Here is a 22,424-nt window from a genome sequence, read left to right on the forward strand (position 1 = left end):
ATCAATTTGGAGAAAATGGTATCTTTACAATCCTGAGTTTTCTTCTCCATGAACACAAGATATCTCCACTTCCTTAATAATAAATCTTGAAGATTAGTCCAGATCTTCATGTTAGGATCTACCATATATTTAAAACTCTTTATTTGTTTGTTTGTTTGTTTGTTTGTTAGAGAGAGAGAGTACATGAGCAGGAGAAAGGGATGGGGGGGGTGGCGAGGCAGAGAGAGAATCCCAAGCAGGCTCCAAGCTCAGTATGGAGCCTGATGCAGGGCTCAATCCCACAACTTTGGGATCACAACCTGGGCTGAAATCAAGAGCTGGACACTCAAGCGACCGAACCATCCAGGCGCCCCAGATCTATGTTATATTTTTAAAAGCCAGGGGTGCCTGGGTAGCTCAGTCGGTTGAGGGTCTGACTTGATTTTGGCTCAGGTTGTGATCCCAGTGTCGTGGGATGGAGCCCTGTGTCAGGCTCCCCATTGAGCATGAAGCCTGCTTGAGATTCTCTCTCTCTCGACCTCTGCCCGTCTCCTGTTCATGGTCTGTCTGTCTCTGTCTCTGTCTCTGTCTCTCTCTGTCTCTCTGTGTCTCTCACATAAAATTTTAAAAATTAAAAAAAAATTTTAAAGCCATATTGGTCCTTTCATTCTGTGAATGTCAAATGATGTGTTTAATCAATCTCCCATTTTGGACAGTGGAATTGTTTTCATTCTCTAGGTTCTAGAAACAATACTTTAGTGGATACACTTGTAGTGAATATCTTCACGTATATGAAAAACAGTATTTGGTTTGTTGTGGGGTTGTTTTAGTATCTCTCTGTGGCTTACCTAACCAGCCTGGACTGCGCCCCCGCACTATGGCTTGTAGGTGTCCTCATTCCTTGTTCCTCCCCATGTTCCTCCCCCAGGTCTTCCCCAGGAGACTGACAGTGGCTCTGTGACCTCCAGGTCACATCCTCCAGGGACTCTACAGTCGCTTCTCCTGAAATTAACAGTGGGATGGGGAGGTTTGGGGTAAAATAAACTGATTTCATTAGACAAGAAAAATTGCTTTGTTTCTAAGAGTTCCCAGGCTCTTCCTACACAGTTCAAAGCCCCCCACCAGCGAACCTGAGGGGTTAGCGTCATTAGCCTGAGACACTGTGAGACCCCAGTTCATAGAGCATTTTAGAGACCTCAACCGGAGACCAACCTGGGGTTGTCTCAGCAGGTCTCGGGAAATGTTTATTGAGGAGTAGAGCAGGGTGTGAGTATATCAACACACATTTGCGAACTGATTTTTCTCCTTTCAAAGTTTTAAACATTTCCCTCGTCTGTGTCAGCGGGCTCATTGTTTTGTGAATGAAAAGTCAACATTCATTTGCATCACTGAGGGCCTCTCCTCCTCATTCACAGTGGGGCTCGGGAGGGCGAGGAACTGGTATTAGGGAAAGAGTCAGAGACCACAAAGACCTGATTTCTCATCTGACCTCGGCTCCTAACACGGGCGATGCCTCAGTCCATAAATATTATAATCATTCAGAACATTTACAGAATAATTACCCTAATAGCAGCTATTTCCTGGACAGCTGCCATGCTCCAAGCACTATAGGAGGCCTTTTTCTTTTCCAGCAGCTCTTAATCCCTGAAGCCCTGTGAGGTGTGAAGCCTTGTCCCTCGAGCTCAGAGAGGTAACTGGCCTAAAGTCTCAAAGCAAATAGCCTGCAAAGCAAGGATTCAAAATCGTATTCTGTACGTCCCTAAACTCTGCCTGTCTTGAATTTTTCACTAATTTTGTAAGCCCTTTTCATCTTTGTGCCTCATTGTACTTATGTATAAAATGGACATGATCAGACCAGCCTTGCCTGCCTCTCTATATAAGTGTGAGATTGATTATATTCTTATTATTAAATAGGCAACCCAAGCAGTCAGTGCTGGAGGTAGACCAATATTAGCAGTAATCCTTTTTTTCTTTAAGTTTATTTATTTATTTATTTATTTATTTGGACAGCAGGGGAAGGGCAGAGGGGGAAGGAGAGAGAGAATCCCAAGCAGACTCTGCACTGTCACCATGGAGCCTGATGTAGGGCTCAGTCCCACGAACCATGAGATCGTGACCTGAGCTGAAAGCAAGAGTTGGACCCTTAACCAGCTGAGCCACCCAGGCATTCCTCAACTTAATTTTTAAAAACTTAGTACATCACAGAGAGCTTTCTCTGTTTCTGCAAATGCAGACACACATCATTCTTTTTAATTTTTTTAATGTTAATTCTTGAGAGAGAGAGAGAGAGAGAGAGAGAGAGAGAGAGACAGAATATGACTGGCAGAGAGAGGGAGACACAGAATCAGATCCGGTGCAGGCTCCAGGCTCTGAGCTGTCAGCACAGAGCCTGTCGCAGGGCTCGAACCCACGAACTGTAAAGATCATGACCTGAGCCAAAGTTGGACACACAACCAACTGAGCCACCCAGGCGTTCCCCCCACCTTTTAAAAAATTTTTACACCTCATTCTTTTTAACATCTCCATGTTTACCCACTGATGGTCATACGAGTTTATTTAATAGATCTCTGTGGATAGACATTTGGGTTGTTCCCAGTCTTCGTGCTACGGTGAACAGGGTTTCTGGGAATGTTCTTTATTGTTGTTGTTATTACAGAATTATAATCCATATACCATAAATTCCAACCCTTTCATGTATACAGTTCAAGCATTTTTAGTATATTCACAAAGTTGTTCAATTATTACCACTAATTCGGGGAACATTCTTGAACACAAATTTTTATGGCTTTGTATGAAGGTGTCAGCAGGAGGCACTTCTAGAGAGTGGTTGCTGAGCTTTGGGGAGATGATTCCTTCCAATGGGGAAAAAGGTAGGTTATTTGTTATCCACAAGCAAAAACCCTGGGCCTAGAAGCTTGGGATCACCACATTAGCCCTGCCAAATTGAGCACATGGCTATGGCAATGACTGCCCACTCCCTTAGAGAAAATCAGGTCCATCTGAAATTTCACACACTGGATTTGCTTAAAGCAGGCCATCCCCCTACATTTTGCAGTTAGAACAGGCTAATGATGAGAAATGCCCCAGTGACATGTGTATTGTAATGTCTCAATTCACAGACCATGCTATTGTATGGTCCTTTAAAAATCTGGGGCGCCTGGGTGGCTCAGTCGGTTAAGCGTCCGACTTCAGCTCAGGTCACGATCTCGTGGTCCGCGAGTTCGAGCCCCGCGTGAGCCCCGCGTCGGGCTCCTGGCTGATGGCTCAGAACCTGGAGCCTGCTTCTGATTCTGTGTCTCCGTCTCTCTCTGCCCCTCCCCCGTTTATGCTGTGTCTCTCTCTGTCTCAAAAATAAATAAACGTTAAAAAAAATTTAAAAAAAATCTAATTATGGGGGGTGCCTGGGTGGCTCAGTGGGTTAAGCTTCCGACTCTTGGTTTAGCTCAGGTCATGATCTCACAATTCGTGGGTTTGAGCTCTGCGTAAGGCTCCGTGCTGATGGTATGGAGCCTGCTTAGAATTCTCTTTCTCCCCCCTGCCCCCGACTCTCCCCTGCTCGTGTTCTCTCTCTCCCTCAAAATAAATAAACTTAAAAAAAAGAAGCTAGGGGCGCCTGGGTGGCGCAGTCGGTTAAGCGTCCGACTTCAGCCAGGTCACGATCTCGCGGTCCGTGAGTTCGAGCCCTGCCTCAGTCTCTGGGCTGATGGCTCGGAGCCTGGAGCCTGTTTCCGATTCTGTGTCTCCCTCTCTCTCTGCCCCTCCCCCGTTCATGCTCTGTCTCTCTCTGTCCCAAAAATAAATAAACGTTGAAAAAAATTTAAAAAAAAAAGAAGCTAAATTGGATAATGTCATTCCTCTGCTCTAAAAATCTCAAAAAAAAAAAAAAAAAAAAAAAAGGTACAGCCAAAATAAACAAATAAACTTTGCAGTGGCTAGCACCTCACTGAGAATAGAAGCCAAAGTCCTTACAAAGGCCTACAAGGCCCTGCATGATCTGGTCTCCACTTATCTCCCAAACCCCTTGGCTCACCCTGCTCCAGCCATGCTAGCCCTCAGGCTCCAGCCCACCTAGCACATTTCCACCTCAGGGACTTCGCACTGCTGTTCCCTCTGCCTAAAGCATTCCTCTCCCAGATGACTGCATGCTTCCTTTCCTCATTTCATTCCCACCTCTGCTCCCTTAAAATGCCTCTGAGAAACTCTCTTTAATCCTTGTATATAAAACAGCACCCCAGAACTTTCTAGCCCATACCTTACTTTCTCTCCATAACATGTATTGCCAGCCAACATGTATTTATTCCTTTACTCTCCATCTACCCCCTGTAGAATTTTAATCTCCCAGAGAAAAATACCTTTGGCCTTTCTGGTCACTGTCACATTGCTAAAACAGAGTCTGATATACAGTAGGTAAATAAATATTTGTTGATGGAAGAAATGAATGAGTAGCTTTCACTGAGGCAAAAAAACAAAGGTTATTAAACAAACAAACAAACCCAAAGAGCAGGGGGAGAGGGGAATGGGTAGACATTTGAAGAGGCAATTCACAGAAAACAAAAACACAAAAGAATTTTAAATGTCCAGCAAGATGTTCAGGTTCACTCACACTAAAAGAAATGCAGATTCAAATTCTACAGGGCACGATCTTTCACCTGTGGAATTGGCAAAAATCAAAAAGCTTGTTAGTTCTCTGTGTTAGCAAGCGTATGGGAAAACAGGTCCTCTCTTAACGCTGAGCATGAAAATTGGCAGTTGACACAAGGTTTGTGCAGGGGAACTCAGCAGCATCTAAAATTTGAAAGCATGGACTCTTTGGCTCAGCAAATCTCTGCCTAGAAATTTATCCTGCAGATTTATTTGCTCAGGTATACAAAGAGGTGGGTATTCACTGCAGCACTCCTTGTTCCAGTGGTAGAAGACTGGAAAGAACCTAAATGTTCACTAATGGAGAATGGCTAAATATATTATGGTATAGCCTTACAAAGGCGAGCCATAACCCGCAAGAGATAGTTACTTGAGAAAAGCAGCACACAGAACAGTGTGTACTATATGTAAACATTTGTTTAAAAGAAGGAAAAAAAAAAAAGAATTGTGCTGGAGAAACAAACAGGAAATCAACATGGTATCTCTGGAAAGGAGAAATGGAGCAAGGCAGGAGGGTATCAGGGGAAGGAAGGACACTTTTGACTCTGTCTTTTGTTACAAGCTACAAGACTTTTTATGTTAATTACACTGGCAGTTGTTTTAACTTTTAAGAACAGGTAATACATACACTGGGAGACAAAGACCCAAAGATACAAAAGGATAAACAGTAAAAAGTAAGTCTGGGATAAAAATACCAAAAAAGCAAAAAGCCCCACAATGAAAGGGGGGGGGCATAGGAGCCAACTGAAAACTGGGGAGTAATAAGTAAAGTAATACTGGAGTATGGCCTAAAGCAGAAAAGAAATACCCATGAATCCATCATAGCATAAATACATGATAGAATAAATAAATAAAGCAAGAAGAGACAACTTTCCCATGCAGAAGAATTCCAAGCAATTTGTGTGGATACTCTGCCCTCAAGGAGGTGGACCATAATTTCTCAAGTCTTATAGTAAGGGCTGTGCAGAGCGACTTCCTCTCAGAGTAGAATGTGCAAAGAAGAGGGGAAAGAGTAATTTTGCAGTGGAAGCTGATAAGCCCTCCCTCAGCCACAGTGATAAGTCATCTCGAAGGCATGTACCGTCCATACGATGTGATGAAAACGGCACTTTACCTCTGCTTCCTCCCCAAACCCGTAACTCCAGTCTAATCCTAAGAAAGACAACAAGCCCAAGTAAGGGACATGTTCTAAAATACCTGATGAATACTCCTCAAAACTGTCAAGATCATCAAAAACAAGGAAAGTCTAGAAAAGTCATGGTTAAAAGGAGTCTAAGGAGACATGATGACTCCGTGTAATGTGGTATCCTTGTGGTGGGATCCTGGAACACAAACGATATTAGGTAAAACTAAGGAAATCTGGGGTGCCTGGTGGCTCAGTTGGTTGAGCGAGCATCCGACTTCAGCCAAGGTCATGATCTCATGATGAGTTTGATCATCACATCAGGTTAAGCCCTCTTCGGGCTTCACACTGACAGTGCAGAGGCTGCATGGGATTCTCTCTCTCTCCCTTTCTCTCTGCCCCTTGTGAGATTCTCTCTGTCTCTCTCTCTTCTCTTTCTGTCCCTTTCACTCTCTGCCCCTTGCTCACTCACGCCCTCTTTCTCTCTCTCAAAAAAAAATGAATGAAAGTTTTTTTTATGTTTATTTATTTTTGAGAGAGAGAGTGTGAGCAGGGGAGGGAGGGAGAGAAAGAGAAACACAGAATCCGAAACAGCTCCAAGCTCTGAGCTGTCAGCACAGAGGCTCGAATCCACAAACTGTGAGATCACGACCTGTGAGACCATGAGCCAAAATCTGACGCTCAACCGACTGAGCCACCCAGGTGCCCCATGAATGAAATTATTAAAACAAAACAAAACAAAACCGGGGTGCTTGGGTGGCTCAGTTGTTTAAGCATCTGACTTTGGTTCTTGTCATGATCTCATGGTTCATGAGTTTGAGCCCTACATCTGGTGAGCTCTTGCCCTGCTTCAGGTGTGTTCGTGCCCCGCTTTGGGTGAACACAAGCCCCGCTTCTCTCTCTCTCTCACCCTCTCTTTGCCCTTCATGAGATTTTCTTTCTCTGCCCCTCACACCTTCTCTCTCAAAAACAAAAAAAACGCTAAGGAAATCTGAATAAAGTATGGACTTAAGTCAATAATACATCAATACTGATTAACTGATTAACAAATGCGAGATGTTGGGGCACCTGGGTGGCTCAGTTGGTTGAGTGTCCGACTTCGGCTCAGGTCATGATCTCATGGTTAGTGGGTTCAAGCCCTGTGTCGGGCTCTGTGCTGACAGCTCGGAGCCTGCTTCGGATTCTGTGTCTCCTTCTCTCTCTGCCTCTCCCCCCCTCCCCCCCTTGCATGCGCTCTCTCTCTCTCTCTCTCTCTCTCAAAACAAACATTTAAAAATTTTTTTTAAAAATGTGAGATGTTAATAGGTGTTAATACAGGAAACTGAGTTTAGGGGATATAAAAAATCTATGTACTCTTTTACTATCTTTGCCATTTTTTTTTTGTACATCTAAGAGTGTTCTAATAGTAAGTTTAGGGGCACCTGGGTGGCTCAGTTGGTTGAGCGTCTGACTCTTGATGTCAGCTCAGGTCATGATCCCAGGGTTATGGGATTGAGCCCTGCGTGGGGGTCCATGCTGGGAGTGGAGCCTGCTTTAGATTCTCTCTCACTCTCCCTCTGCTCCTCTCTTCCCACCTCTAATTAAAAAAAAGAAAGAATAAAAAATAATCAAGCTTATTTTTTAAATCTTTCCAAATATGTATGTCTTTCTTCTAACTCCATACATCATATAAATTTCTCTGAACTTCAACCTACCCATCTTGAAGTAAGGAACCTGTTTATAATCTTTCCCACTGCGATCAGTAACAACACTCTCATTTAGTGAACGTCCACTGTGTACTCAATTCTGTGCTAAGTACCCTCTGTCTGCATCATTCTATGTAACCATCACAATGAACCTGGGGGCTGGAACTGTCATTTTCTTTGGAAAGTAGAAACCAGCTAAAGACCAAATTCACAGAGCTGGTTGGTGGAGACCAAACTTAAACTCTGATCTGTCTGATGAAGAAGACTCTTAATCTGTGTTCTTCACTGGCTCAGGCTCCTTCTTCCTTCTGTGCCACTACATATGTGCTCCTCACCTCAAAGTCTGTTTTGGAAGACGTGCCTTCCCAACAAACGGCATGTAAGTAAACATTCTCCTTGATTGAGCTCTAAGATCTGCTTCTAAGAGTTTCTGATCAGAAAGGCATCACCGATCAGGACAGCAATAAGTTTTTGAGCACCTACTCTGTGCCAGGCACTGTTCTAAGAAGTTTGTGCTAGTTAACTTAGTGAATTCACACAGTAATACTAGGAGAACCCATTAAAACTCCATCTTCAGACATTGCTGATAGGAATGTAAAATAGTGCAGCCACTTTGGAAACTAGCTTGGCGATTCCCCAAAATGATAAACTAAGAGTTAAGAGTTACCATAGGACCCAATAATTCCAACCCAAGGTATATACCTAAGAGAATTTAGAATGTGTTCATATTGGGGCGCCTGGGTGGCACAGTCAGTTGAGCGTCCGACTCTTGTTTTCAGCTCAGGTCACGATCCCAGGGTGGCAGAATCAAGTATGGATCCTGCTTGGGATTCTCTGTCTCTCCTTCTGCCCCTCTCCCCTCTCTGTCTAAGGTAAAAAATGTGTTCGGGGCACCTGGGTGGCTCAGTCAGTTAAGCGTCCGACTTCGGCTCAGGTCATGATCTCGCGGTTTGTGAGTTCAAGCCCCGTGTCGGGCTCTGTGCTGACAGCTCAGAGCCTGGAGCCTGCTTCGGATTCTGTGTCTCCCTCTCTCTGCCCCTCCCCTGCTCATGCTGTGTCTCTCTGTCTCTCAATAATAAATAAACGTTAAAAAAATTAGGAAAAAAATGTGTTCATACCAAAACTTGTACACGGATATTCACAACATTATTCATAGTAGTTAAAAGAAACAACTTAAACATCTGCAACTGAAGAATGGATAAACACAATGTGGTACGTCCATATAATGGAGTACTGTCTGGCAATAAAAAGGAATGAAGTACTGATGCAAGCAACAATACGGATACACCTTGAATACTTACAATGCTGAGTGAAACCAGTCATAAAAGAGTGAGTGACTTATATGGTATGTGAGTTATATCTTAATAAAATTGTTTTGAAAATCCTCCATTTTAGGAGCACCTATTTGCTAGATGGGGTGCTGCCCAATTCAGCAATCATTTAATAGATCCAATTAGATCTTCAAATTAAAACGAAAAAACCCTCCATTTCACAAATAAACCGTGGTGCACATATAAGCCCATGGCTTAAGCTTACATAGCTACACTTCTGAGCTCATCCAGAACAAAGAACTGCATTTCCAAATAGCAGCCTCAGGACAGTGAAGTGATTTCGTGTTTTCCTCAGCATTGACAGTCTTTCTGGATTCTTCTCTTCCCTCTGCCTGAGGAGCTCCTGAGTTGGGATTAGGACATGTGGGGATGGTTCAAATGGCACACGGTGGTTATGAGGAGAGGCCCCAAGAGGCAGCCCTGGGGATTCCTGTCCTTCAACCTTTTTTCTTTTTGAGGCATGTACGGTTGCTCCTCCCAGTCCACACATGTCAGCTTCAGGAAAGCTGGGATTTTTGTTTACCTCTGTATCCGCAGCCACTATTCAGTGCCTGGCATGACGAAGTGAGAGTGGTTGAAACAATAAAAGGCAGTTCAGACAAGTGAATCCATTGAGGTAACAGGTGGGTTTCTGACTTGGGTGCTGATAACAGAGATGGAAATGGATTGGGCTGGAGAGCACAGCGTCAGATCTAGGAGATGACTGGGTATCTGAGTTACTTGTGGGGGGATCTAGGAGAGATTGGATATACACATCTAGAAAGTATTATTCTTCTGGGGCGCCTGGTTGGCCCAGTCGGTTAAGCGTCTGACTTCAGCTCAGGTCATGATCTCATGGTTCATGAGTTAGAGCCCCTCATGTGGCTCTCTCCTGTCAGCAAAGAGACGGCTTTGGATATTCTGTCCTCCTCTGTCCCTCCCCCATTCACACATGTGCACATGCCCCCACCCTCTCTCTCTCAAATAAACATTAAAAAAAAAGAAAGCATTTTCCTGAGAGTTTCACACCCAAATGTTTATGGGGGATCGTCAATAGTGACAATGGCTCGTTCCTAAACAATAGAGTGGGGGAGACAGTGGCAATGTGGAAAGATCATGCCCCATCTCAAGGGGCAGTCATAGGGAAAGCAGGTATGGCGTCAACGGATTTTTAGATTTTTCTAAAGAAGCTGAAAGCGAGGACTGCCATGTGAAATCTTGTCTACAAGCCAAGTTTCTTCTTCTGGTCAACCTGTTTGTGACTTGTTGGAGCGATCTAGGCTTGAGTCTTCCCTACAAGTCTTGGGTATGTACAGTGAGTGACAGTAGAGAATGTCAGACGCATCTCTTCTAAGGCGATGGATACAGTGGGACAAGACAATTCTGGGTGGCTTGCAGGGGAGCCAGCGGCTCTAGCTGGGTTTAGCCACTTGGACTTTTTTTTTTTTTTTTTTAACATTTTTAAAGTGTATTTATTTTGAGAGAGTGAGCACAAGCAAGGCAGAGGCAGAGAGAGAGGAGAGAGAGGATCCCAAGCAGGCTCCATGCTATCAGCACAGAGCCCGATGTGGGGCTCGAACTCAAGAACCATGAGATCATGACCTGAGCTAAAGGCAGACGCTTAACCGACTGAGCCACTCAGGTGCCCCTAGTCACTTGGTTTTCAATGATCACATCAAAAAATAATGTTAAGTGTAAAAAAGGAAAATTAGGACATTTGAAAAATAGTACATTTCACAGGATCCCATTTTTTTTTTCACGGTATTTTAAGCTTCTAGCTAGAAAAATAACTGGGGGAATATACTCCTGACAATTAGCAGCGGTCATCTCTGAGGGGTGATATTATGAGGCACTTTCCCTCTGTAGTATGTATTTGCATTTGTTTTATAGTGACCACACATAAAAATTAGTGTTTAAAAAAACTGCAGATCTTTTTCTAACACAACTACGCAAGTACACGTACGCGTACGTAAACACACGGAAATGGGCCTGAAGAACGTAGATCAAATGATCAAGAGCGGTTACCTCAGAAAAGGCATGGGGCTTGCGTGGGTTGGCAGGTGAACGGGAAATTCAGTTTTGCCATCCTTCTGTCTGGTTTGAACCCGTATAGTATGTACCCCTGGGTTATATAAAAATGTGTGAAAAACGTCAATGCCCAACACCCCAATTCATCCATCTACAAGTAAAATAACTACTCTCCCAGGTGGGAAGGGGAACCTTCCAGGACATATCCTGTCTTCAGTACTGTCCTCCCTCATCCCTCCCTGACCCAATGCCCCTTGCCCGCCGCCAGATGACCCCCCCCCCCCACACTGAAAGAGCAGCCAAGGGGCCTCATTGTAACACTCATTTTTATATAAATATCCGCAAGTCATGTTACAGAATAAGCCCCACCGGGGAAAAAAAGTCAACGTTATGTTTTTGTTAAATTGACCCCTGCCTTCTAGGTTGGGCCCCAGCCTGGGGGCGCCTGCTGCTTTGGGAAGGCTGGGACTGCTGCCGAGAGGCTGCTGAAGAAGCTGCCTGTGTGGCCCACCCCCGGGCCGACCCCCTTCTTTGGTGTGTGGTACATGGTGACCTTCTCTGCCCCCCACCCCCCCAGCCTAGGGCAGGTTTCTGGGGAACAGGGTTCTGGGGAGCAGGGCCCAGGAGTCCTGGGGGCACTTGGAAATGGAGTAGGGGGACTGAGCCACTAAGAGGTGGAGTCTGAAGCTTAGAGATTTGAGCCTTTTGGGAATGGTGGCACACAGAGGTAACAGGAACAAGTGGGAGGGGGGGGGGACCTGGGCTGTTAGCCAAGCAGGAAGCGTTTGCCCTTCTTTCCAGCCTAGGTACCCAGGTCCCTTCCCCTGTTGCTCTGTCTCCTGCTGACTCCATATTTCCAGGGATAAGCCCTGGGTTCCTGCCTGTCCCCTCCCAGCTCTTCCCTCTACAATCCCCCCTCCCCCCACAGAGAGGCCAGAGGCTAGGAACACAGCACCAGTCTGAGGATTTAATTAACCAGGAAGGGGGGTTATTGGGAGGGGCACCCCTGTAAAAATGTACAAAAGGTCTGGGGGGCTATGTGGAAGGGGAGATAAATATGTACATGGAACCCCCCTTCCGTTAGCCCCTCCTCCCCCAGCCCTGAGAGGGCATGAGGACTTGGGTGGTAGGTGAAGGGGAGGGGGGGCACTTTGGCCTCTGGCTTAGTGAGCCCTTGGGGAGGCAGGCCAAGGGCCTAGGGGCCCTCAGAGGGGGCGATGGTGTACCTCAGGAGATCATGAGCTATGACCTCTGAAATGACCCCACTCTCATCTCTCACATGTACACACACGCGCGCGCACACACACACTCACACACACACCCCTCTCTAGAGGATTGTGACCTCTGCCCTCCCAGTGACCCCAAGGTCCATCTGATGCTTGATCTTGTGGGGGTTGGGGCTTAAGCTCCCAGGTTCCATGACCTCAGAGATGGCTGGTCAGGTCATGACCTCTGCCCTCTAGCCCTGGCTTGAAACCTCAGCTCTAGGACCTTGTCAAAAGGAAAGGGGGATGGAGCTTGGCCCCCGCCCCTCCCCTTCCCTCACCTGTCAGCCCGGGCTGGGCCAGGGGCCCTAGGTGGGGAACTAGGCCGGGGGGCGGGCACAAGTGGAGGTGGTGCCCCCAAAAGGGCTCCTGGGGGGGTCTTGCTGAGAAGGTGAGGGGTTCCCGGGGCCGCAGCAGGTGGCGGTGGCGGGGCCAAGCGGCTGTATAGCAGGGGGTGGGCAGGCTCCAGACCGTAGAGGCGGGCGGCAGCCACAGCCCCTGGTCCAGTCAGCTCCTCGCCAGCCTCATAGAAGCGGGGTGGCCTAGCAAGGCGAGGGGGCCCTGCCAACCAGGTTGGCTCCAGAAAGCCAGCGCAGCGCTCTGGGGGACTAGGGCCCAGAAAAGGGGGTGGCCGGGGCCTCTCAAACAGTAGGTGAAGGCCCTGAGGCCCGGTGGTGGCGGCAGCGGCGGCAGCAGCGGCGGCGGCGGCGGCGGCGGCAGCGGCGGCGGCGGCGGCCTCCTCCTTCCGTTCTTCCTTTACCCGCACTGATTCCTTGGCCGGTCTGGCCCCTTCCTCACCAGCCCTGGCCTTGGGAGTAGCAGGAGAAACTCGGAGCTGGGGCCGTGAGAAGGGGAGGTCCCTGTGGGAAAGAATGGAGGTACTCCAGTGGTCTGACCAGGCTGCGACCAGACCAGGCTTCGGGGAGGGAGGGCCAGGGGTGTGGGCAGTGGGGGGGGGGACGGGGGAAGCACACCTGTCTTTCTCCTCCTTGGTGATAGAGGGCTCTCTCCGCTCCACAGGCCGCTCCTTGTCGGAGCCTGGAGTCCGGGCGGCCTCAGGGGGCCGGACCCAGGCAGGAAAGGCCAGAGGACTGCGGTGCAGGCGGCCCCATGGGTCTGGCGGGGAGGCGAAGGCTGGTGGAGCCCCTGGGCTTTCTTTCTGGGCAAAGACGGCGCCGGAGTCTAGACAGAGGGCGAAGCAGGGAGTGACAGGAGCCACGAGGAGGAGGCCCCACTCAGGGACAACCCCCCCTCCCCAGCCCACTGCCACAGCCACCCACCCGCCCCACCCCACCCGCACTCACTGAATGTGGGGCTGCCCAGGCCTCCAAAGGCCCCGTTGGAGAGGGCAGCCAAAGAGGCGAAGCTTGTGGGACGCCCAAAGGGATCTGTGGGAGAAAAGGGGAATGGTCAGAGCGTCGGCAGCCGGCTCTGATCAGGCACCAAGACTGGCAGGGAAGAGGCAGCTTATTAGCAAGCAGGCCCCAGAGCTCTCGGCCGCTTGGGTCTTGGTTTTAACCACCAGGTGCCGAACACCTCCTTAGGCCTGGCAAGGCACTAGGCTTTGACATGCATCGTGTTGTTTAACCTCACAAACAACAAGCCCCACTAGGCAGACAGGATCACTCCCACTTAAAGATGATGAAACAGGCTCAGAGAAGTGAAGTGACTTGCCAATGGTCATCTAGCCAGTAAATGGTACCCCCAGCCCAAGGCCTCTCTGACTCCAGAGGTCAAGGTCTTACCCCACAATCCCCCGACACCGGCCACCCAGACCGGCTCTAGAGCAAACCATTCACCCAAAGTTCTCTGCTGGTTTCCTCCCACCTGACATGCAGGGCCTTTCCCAACCTGACCCTAACTTCATGCACATAGCCAGTCAGAACAACTAACCTACCCACTAGGGGAACATCTCACAACTTCCTCTTCCAGGAACACCTAATCCTATGCTATCAGGCTCAATTCCCTTGTGTCTACCCAGACCCGAGTTAAATCCCCCCACGAAGCCTGACAAGACTGCTAGGAGCCAGCGACTATGTTCTCACCTGGGCGTGCACAGCCTTCCTCCACCCTCCTCTCCCAGGTGGCACACTATACCCCCTACCACTGGCTATTTCAGAGACAGTGTCTGAGGTGGCAGAGATTGGCAATCGCTTCTCCCTTCCCTATCCCACTTCACAGGTGACAAGATCAAGGCTCAGATGGGTTAGAGTAACTCGCCCAAGGTCACGAATCAAGTGGAACCAGGCCTACCCCCATTCCAGCTGCCTCTCAAGTCTAATTTCCATCCCCAGCTTGAGAACTCCTGAAGTCAGGGACAAGGCCTGGGTTGCCCAACATGCCCATGGCTCTTACCAATGTGGGTGCTGGGGCTCAGAAAGGTTCCGTGGGCCCCGGGAGCTGCGGTGAAAGGGTTGGCTGCAGCGTGGACGGCACCTGGGGCAGAGAGGTGGGAGATTCTGGTGAGGCTGAGTGGGCGCAAGGTGGGCCTTGGGCTATAGATAGGGAACCTCAGGCCCTGAGAGGGCTGGCCAGACTCACCAGTCGCAGTGAAGAGGGAGGCGGCCGGGTGGGAGAGCTCCTGCCCAGGGGGCAGGGCCCCATAGGGCCCCGGAAGGCAGGGCAGGAGGTCGTTCCGAAAGTCAAGCTTGTGGGAGTCGCCCTGCGTGGGACAGGGAGAGGGGTGGTGAGTGAGGAGCCAGGTGAAGTCCCGCTCTTGCTCTTCCACCCCTAGGTCCCCTCCAAGGGCTAGCGGGCGCCAAGAAGGGGCTTGGGTGCCTAGCCTCTGCCTCTCTCAGAGCCTTCTCAGACCACCTCCCCCTAGTTAGCCAGACAACCTAGTACTAACTGTGAAAACGCTCAGGCAGTGACCGGGACAGAGCCAAGCAATTCGGCCAAGCTCTGCCAAAGGCAGATGCCCAGGGCTCAGGCTGGCCCACTCTCGCTCTCCCCAGCCCTCCGGACCCAGTACCTTCATCTTTTCCTGGTGTCTCAGGATCATGTAAGCCACGCGCACGTGCATGGCACACCACTTCCCTGGTTTCTGCCGCCCCAGAAGGATAACCAAAGGGAAAGGGAAGGAAAGAACGTTCACTCATCACCCACTCCAGGCCTGGTCCTAGGCCCAGCCTTGCCACACAACATCCCCACTCATCATCCCTACAACTGAGGGATGACTAGGTTCATTTCACAGCCTAGGAAACTGAGGCTCAGAGAGATAAACTGTCTTGCCCAAGGTCCCACGGCCAGTTACATCAGAACCCTGGTCTGTAGCTTGTAAGCCTTTCCCTTTCTGTTGTTCCACATCTGGCTGCCTCCACGTCTTGGGCTTCTCGCTCATTCCCAAGCAAGACCCGCCCTTAGCCAAACACCCTGACACCAGCCCGCAGCCTCATGCAGCCTGAGGTCCTCACCAAACTCACCCTCAAAGGTGGCCGGAAATGGTCGGGGATCTGGGGATGGCAAAGCAGAGATTGGCGGCGATTCAGACCTGTTTACTGTCTTGGGCACCTCGTCTCCACAGTCCCCAATCCCCACCCAAACACCAGAGCCCTTGTGTGGCTCCCTCGGGCCTTGCCTGCCTCTGTCAAGACTAATTTCCCCATCTCTCCCACTCTCGGTATCTCCCCTCCAGCACTAAGGTTTTGAACCAGGCCCCAAGGACGTGCCCCTGCTTGGAAGACTGGGGAGTGAGGAGGCAGACAGGCAGCTTTCTCAATCTCAGAACCTATCCTACTAACAGCTTTACATAGTGAGACTCTGCTGAAGATTCCTCTAGTAAAAAAAAACCTTTACTGCTGCTAAAAGAGGTTGCAAAATCTCTGGTCTAGTCTACCCTTTAGGAAACACATCCTGTGCTTTTCATGATATTCCCAGAGCCGTGGGCTCTAAGGCTGCTCCCTGTGCCACTTCACAAAGGAGCAGCTTATCTTTTCATTCATTGTTTTATGGACAGGACTTCCTGGTGTGATGTCACTTGAAAAAAAAAAAAAAAAGGATTTTGTAACTTGAAAAATTAGAAAACTCCTACAAAAACTACTCTCCTAGTAAGCTCACTTCTGGGACAACTTCATGAAATTTCCTATTCCTCATGCATGGTAAAACTTGTCCTTTACAGAAATTCCCTCTCGTCAGATTCTCAGGGATGCCCCTGATCGTGTATTAAAGGCAGGGATCAGTCGTTCACTTTCAATCAACCCTGCTCTCCCTCAACAGATATTCTAGTTCCCCCAGGACCTGCCTTGGCCCCCCTCACCTGTGTCCCCTTTTGGGGAAGCCCGCTCGGCACTGGCCCCAGTCGTGGTGGCAGCTCGGGGTTCGTGCTCTGGGAAAGGGGAGTGGAGGGATCAGTCAGGAGAGCTGGCGCCAGGCATAAAAAGGGGTCTGGAACCAAGCTGGGGGCTGGGACAGGGAGGGTGCATTGGCTCTGAAGAAATCTAGGTCCACAAGGGGAGGACAGGAGAATGGGCGTGGTTTTGGGGAACGGAAGAAGGTATGTGGATCTGGGGCGTCTGGGTTTGTACAGGGTGGGAGGTGGTGGTATTTGGATTGGGAGCTCACCTTGGGCTGGAAGGCCCCCTGCAGGGAGCCAAAGGAGACAGCCGGCGGGAGGCCCGGAGGGAGGCCGGGCACTGCGGGAGGGAAGGCCGTGTACGGCTGTGGAGAGAAGGGGACTAGTCCAAGCTGGGGGTGGAGGGGCAGCCCACGTCTCGTCTGCCCATCAATCCTCTGGCCTCCACCCTAAAGTCCCCCAGGGAGCTCTCCCAGGCTCAAGGCTCTTGCTTTTGAAGCTGAAGACTGGATCCCCAACAGTCAGGGCCACACGCATTGATGCATCCATCACATGACACACCACACACACACACACTCACATTATGCCGGAAAAGGCCTTCCATCTTTCCTGGATATTTCTCAAACTGGGGAAGAGAAGGGAAGAGTAAGCTGCCAGCCAGGGACCCATGATCTTCCCCTGGAAGCCACACCCTCCCCCCAAGTCTCTGAGCCTCATCACCAGCCCAATGAGGAGCTCACCATGTGGGGGCCATGGGGTGGCAGCAGGCCCGGGGGATAAGGGGTGAAGTGCTGGTGGGTGTGCTGGTGGGTGTGCTGGTGCTGGTGGTTGTGCTGGTGGAACTGGAAGGCCAGGGGCCGGGCGGAGCCCCCTGCCCCCACCACCTCGGGGCCACCCTGGGCATTCAGGTAGCGAGAGTTCAGGTCCTGGCCGATCAGGTCCTGCTCTGTGGGAGGGGAGGGGGAGAAGGCTTTAATATCTGTCGCCACCAGGTCAGCCTCCTTGGGCCCAGGTGACTGGCCTTCCCTTCTGGCCTTTAGCCACTCCCTCCTCAAGCCCTGATGTCTGCTGAGGTCCAGCTGCCCCAGAGCCGACTGGGCCCAAGCCCGGGGCCATGGCCCCCCACCCCCCGGCCAGGACCCCAAACTCACCAGAAAGGGCGTTAGCGGCTGAGGCCCCAGGGTGCCCTGGCACCTGCAGCAGGGGTGGGGGTGGGGGCAGGGTGGGGCCAGGGGAGAACAAGGAGGGGTGGGGGGGCGGTGGGGGGGGCCGCAGCCCAGGGGGGGGGAAAGCTGTGGGTGGACAAAGGCAGGGGCAGTGAGGGCGTCGGGGGCCGGTGGGTGAGCTGCGCGGACGAGGAGGAGGCAGATGAGGAGGAAGAGGACGAAGAGGATGATGAGGGGGGAGGCTGAGCCACGGGAGGGGCCGGGGCCTTGGGGGGCGGCCGTGAAGAGCTGGGGAGAGAAGTGGGGAGATGAGTGAGGGGTTGGGAGGTGCCAGCTCTGACGGGAGGGGGTCAGAAGCCTGGGCGATACCTTGACCCTGGTTCTCCAACATGGAAGGTGGTAGAACCCGGCCCCCAGGACCCCCACCCCCGCCCAGGGAGCCCATCCTCAGACTGAGGTACCTCCCACACCCAGCGACCCCCACGCTCTCCCTCTCCAGATCTCTTCCACACAGCTGCCCGGACGTCTCTGACCACATGACTTGCCCTTTTCTGACTCAACTGCAGCACGAAACATGTCGTTCGCTTTGCCGCTTAGTTACAACCTAAGCCACCTGGGTTCCCACCCTAAGACAGTGGAAGCAGCACCTCCCTGGCCTGGCCTAGGAGTCAGGTGACCTGAATTCTAGGCCCATCTTGCCATTGACACCCTGGGTGACCTTGAGCAAGTCACTGCCCCTCTCTGAGCCTTAGTTTTCTCAAGAATAAGAAAAAGAACAATAATGAGAATAACAACAATAGAACAGCATCGATAATGATAATAATAGTGTCAGTGATTCTTACCCTTTAACAAGCACTTACTGTAGGTCAAGTGCTGGCACCTGCTTTACATGCTAATCCAAATCTCCAACATGTCACACCACCTTCCCAACTGCTGCTGCGTCCGTGCAACCACCTGTACCATTTACTTCTTTCTTTAATTTAACTCTTTCTTGACTTTTCACTTAGCCTCGCCCAAGCCACACATGTGAAATCAAGGGTTTGAGATACTAGTCATGTTTTTCTAAAGCAAGTAACAACTGAAAAAAATTTACTCACGTAACAGCTCAAATTATCTCACGCACCAATGACGATGCATGTACACACTTTGGGAAACACTGCATTAACTCATAATTAATCCTCACAATAGCTTTGTTAGGATGAAGGTACTCTTGCTATTTCTTTTTACAGGAGGAGGAAATGGAGGCTCAGAGAGATTAAGTGACTTGTCAAAAATCACATAGTCACTATGTGGCAGAGCAAGATTTTGAGTCCAGGTCTGACTGACACCAAAGCCAGCACCCTTAATCATCATGTCAGCATTTCCCAAAGTATGTTCTGAAGAACAGTATTCCTAGCAGATGTGCCCTGCAAGAAGGTCTCACCAGCAAATAAAATTGAGAAACGGCACAAAGCGGATTTCCCTGCATGTGAATGTAGGGTGGAAAGGTTCTGGTAAGTCCTGCAAGCAAGTAATTTCTTTAAATCTGTTTCACCCAGTGTCTCTAAAACTTTTCAGCCTCGGAATCCTTTCTTCAAGTCACATCCCACAGGTACCATCCCATGTCCCAGCCACAGAATGCAGGGGTTGGCGCCAAAATGACCAGGTCCTTCCAGATCAGACCAAACCCCTGGACCACTCACCTGCCAGTGCTGAGGTCCAGGCTGCTGCCATAGGGAGAAGTGCGGAGGCCGAAGGGCGAGACCCGAAGCTGCAGCTGGGGCTGGGGTGGGGGTGGCAGACTGGGGGCGGCCGGCAGGGGTGCGGGGGGTGAGACAGGAGGCCGAGGGGCCGGTGCAGGCGGTGGTTCCTTCGGGGGGAAAGGCACTAGCAGCGGGTCGGGCCCTGGGGGCTGTTCCTGGCTCCGCTCCAGGCCCGACACTTTAGGGACTACGGAGAGTTTTGCTTCACAGTTCCCATTGAAGGCGCCGTGGGGGCCCGAGGCTGTGAGGACAGGACAGCAGACATATTCAGTTGAGGCCCATGCTCACCCAACTTCCCTCCCTTGTCTCCAGCCCCAGCCCTTGAGACCAACCTTTGCTGGTTGAGACAGTAAAGGATGGATCGAGGTCATCATCGGAGACCTGGGGAAGAAGGGTAGGGACAGGGTCAGGTTCTGCTCAGGAAGGCTCTAACCCAGGAAGGCTAACAGCCTCTAGAGCCTGCTAAGAATAAGTGATGGTAAGAAGTCTATTTCACCAGGTTAGCTAAAATCCAGCAAAGACTATGGGCTCCAGAGGGCCTACCCTTGGGAAAAAGGGTAGGATAGCTGAGCCTGAAATTGGGCCAGGAGGACTGAATCAAGGTAGAACTTATATAGCAAAGAAGTAGACACATCAAAGCAAAAATGTTAGAGATCACTAACTGCTGGCCCACATGTCTACCTGACTTACAGATCAGTTTGGTCCACAAGTGTTAGCAAAATCTTTGAAAATTAATTGCTGATAAATGCAAGACGTCCTCATAAAAACTCAGACTTGCAGGTTCTCTTAAAAACTGGCTCCTATTCTTGCATGACAATTAGCTAGAACTAGACAGTGGTCACCTCCTTTAGACAGACAAGAACTCTCTGGTTCACCACAGCCCCTGTCCAGCCAACTTTTTAAACTAAAACAAGACACACATCAGGGAATACAAACTCAGTTAGTTATAGGAGTAAAGCATCAACTGCTACAACACGTTATTTCAAAACAAGCACGTCAAGCCTGATGAAAAAACTGAAATCTAATTTATAAGACTTGTTCTGACACTGACCACAACAGTTTAGAACCTTTGCTGCCACAATCTCTGCTTGGGACTCTAATCTGTGAGAGCAGACTAACTGCTAGCAGGAAGGACCAGCTTAGTTTCACAGTCACCTAGGATTTCTGTGGAGAACCACTGGTATCTCCAAGGGCTTTGAAAAACGTGGGATACCAAAACATGGGCTTTCTATTCTTTGGTCAACTGGTGCTAGTTACTAAAGAAAAGAAGTCATTTACCCTCTCAATCTCCCTCCCCCTCCCCACATTCAATCCTAACCTATGTTCCCCACTCAAGGGGAGGCTCTGTCTGCTGCACATAGGAGACCTTTAAGCTGCAGTACATTTTACAAGTTGTAACACTGCCCACCCCACAAGTTCTACCCCCACTCACCCTCTCGTCCAGATCGCTTTCTGCATCGCACTGGGGAGAAGGAAAGACAGAGATGTCACAAGAGGGAAGAAGAGTGGGGCCCAAGGTAGAGAGGGGACTTCCAAAGAGGAATTGAGAGGGGAGGGACCAGTACAGGTGGAGAGCACTTACTATGTATCCAGCTTCCAGAGAATGACGGGAGGAGGCCTGAGAAAGACCAGAGTCCAGAGGTAAGGGAGGCTGACTGGCAAGGCCTTTGGATAAAGTCTAAACTCCCCGGCAAAGAACTCAAGGTCTTTCATGACACGCTCAATCCTTTTCCAGCTACTTCTCCTGCTAGTGCCCACCGTTCCCAATGTTCTATCTTCCAAATACATTCTCACATCTCTGTGTTTTTGCTCAAAACAACTTGGCTCGTTTCTTCTCTTAGCACAATTATGACTATCCTTCAAGGCCTGACTAAGACATCCTAGGGGGCTTTCCCTAACCACAACCCTCCTCCCATCCCCCAGGCAGAATGAGTGGCTTCCTCATGTGGGTTTCTACAGCATCTCTCCCAGACCTCTGCCTTCTATAGCTTCTCAGATTTTGGTTTAGGTATTTGTTCACAGATTGTTTTTTTCTTGGGAGATTACTAGTGCCTCAAGAGAGAGGGCTGAGACCCTATCTAATTCATTTACAATTCAGTGAAATCTCTTTGATACAGCTCTGAATTATCAACATGTCTGAAACAGAGCCAGCCAAAAGCAGAAAAGTCTGACTGTAGGAATGTCTCTGTCAGACCCGGACTGAGGAGTAGAGGGCTCAAATTTGCTCTGCCTTCTTTGCCCTTAGAAAATAAAATCACTGTTTACGATGGGCATTGGCATTACTGATGAAAAACAGGTCTATGTGAAGGACGTTCTGCCCAGAGTTTTAAAGGACAAGGATCTATGACAAGCTCACCTCTTTCCTTCTCCGTTTATTGGGCCATTTTCGGGCCCGATCCCCAGAGGGCCGGCCAGGCTCCCGATCAGAGCTGTCCCCTGGCTCCCCAGTGGCCCCACTGGAGCCCCCCCCTCTTCCGCTTCCCAGAATGCTTCAGCCGATGTTCCAGTCGCTCTGGGGGCTGAAGAGATGCATCCTTCTGTGGAGGAGGAGGTGGGACTAAAGTAGATGGAGAAAGGAAAGCTCCCGACCTCTCTGGGGGTGACCAGGCTACCAAAGTGGCTCTCAGACCAGATAACCTGGTTGGTCCCTGGAGACTAACTCTACCTCCTCCCACCCCAGGGTGGGGCAGAGGCCTGGCCAGAGGAGCCGGTTGCTCTGGTTTGGGGTGCCAGCATTCCCCCCTCAACTCCACCCACTCCAGGCACGATACCCTTCTCTCTGCCCCTCTGAAGCCCCCAAAGGTCCCCAGCCCCACCAGGCCCCACCTGCAAGGCCTCAAGGCTGGCGAAGCTGGCGATGGCGAAGCCATCGATCAAGTCCTCCTCTTCTTCTTCCTCCTCCTCAGGCTCCTCCTCGGCCTCCCCGTCGTCTGCGCCCCCCTCCTCCTCCTCCTCCTCTTCCTCCCCGCGGCTGCCCGAGCCGGCAGGCCGCTTCCGAGCTCGGGGTCGCGGGGGCCGAGGCCTGGGACGCGGCCGCCGTCGTCTCGGGCCTCCGGGCCGCTCTCCAGACGAAGCTGACGACCAAGGCCTGGCCGGCGGTGGCGGCGACGAGGACGACGAGGAGCCGCGCGGGGCGGCCAACAGGGCCCGGGGCGCGTCGCCGCCGGGACCTCGGCGGCGCCGCTGCTCCCGGT

General features: G+C 50.4%; 1 protein-coding gene across 1 annotated transcript in view; it reads right to left on the reverse strand.

The window, feature by feature from the left end:
• Positions 1 to 11,074: 11,074 nt before the first annotated feature.
• FBRS (fibrosin) overlaps positions 11,075 to 22,424 on the reverse strand; it is a 12,919-nt gene continuing 1,569 nt past the window's right edge. Inside the window, 20 exon segments of the mRNA XM_040463201.1 lie at positions 11,075 to 12,891; positions 13,006 to 13,213; positions 13,336 to 13,419; positions 14,387 to 14,467; positions 14,573 to 14,693; positions 15,003 to 15,074; positions 15,454 to 15,483; positions 16,287 to 16,355; positions 16,592 to 16,687; positions 16,903 to 16,947; positions 17,063 to 17,268; positions 17,474 to 17,612; positions 17,614 to 17,776; positions 19,171 to 19,471; positions 19,563 to 19,611; positions 20,663 to 20,692; positions 20,813 to 20,848; positions 21,587 to 21,697; positions 21,699 to 21,767; positions 22,057 to 22,424. Of these exon segments, the coding sequence (XP_040319135.1) occupies positions 12,309 to 12,891; positions 13,006 to 13,213; positions 13,336 to 13,419; positions 14,387 to 14,467; positions 14,573 to 14,693; positions 15,003 to 15,074; positions 15,454 to 15,483; positions 16,287 to 16,355; positions 16,592 to 16,687; positions 16,903 to 16,947; positions 17,063 to 17,268; positions 17,474 to 17,612; positions 17,614 to 17,776; positions 19,171 to 19,471; positions 19,563 to 19,611; positions 20,663 to 20,692; positions 20,813 to 20,848; positions 21,587 to 21,697; positions 21,699 to 21,767; positions 22,057 to 22,424 (2,861 nt within the window). The 3' untranslated portion in view covers positions 11,075 to 12,308.

Source organism: Herpailurus yagouaroundi, unplaced genomic scaffold, assembly GCF_014898765.1.
Source record: "Herpailurus yagouaroundi ecotype Mexico unplaced genomic scaffold, PumYag 379, whole genome shotgun sequence".
Classification (NCBI taxonomy): domain Eukaryota; kingdom Metazoa; phylum Chordata; class Mammalia; order Carnivora; family Felidae; genus Herpailurus; species Herpailurus yagouaroundi.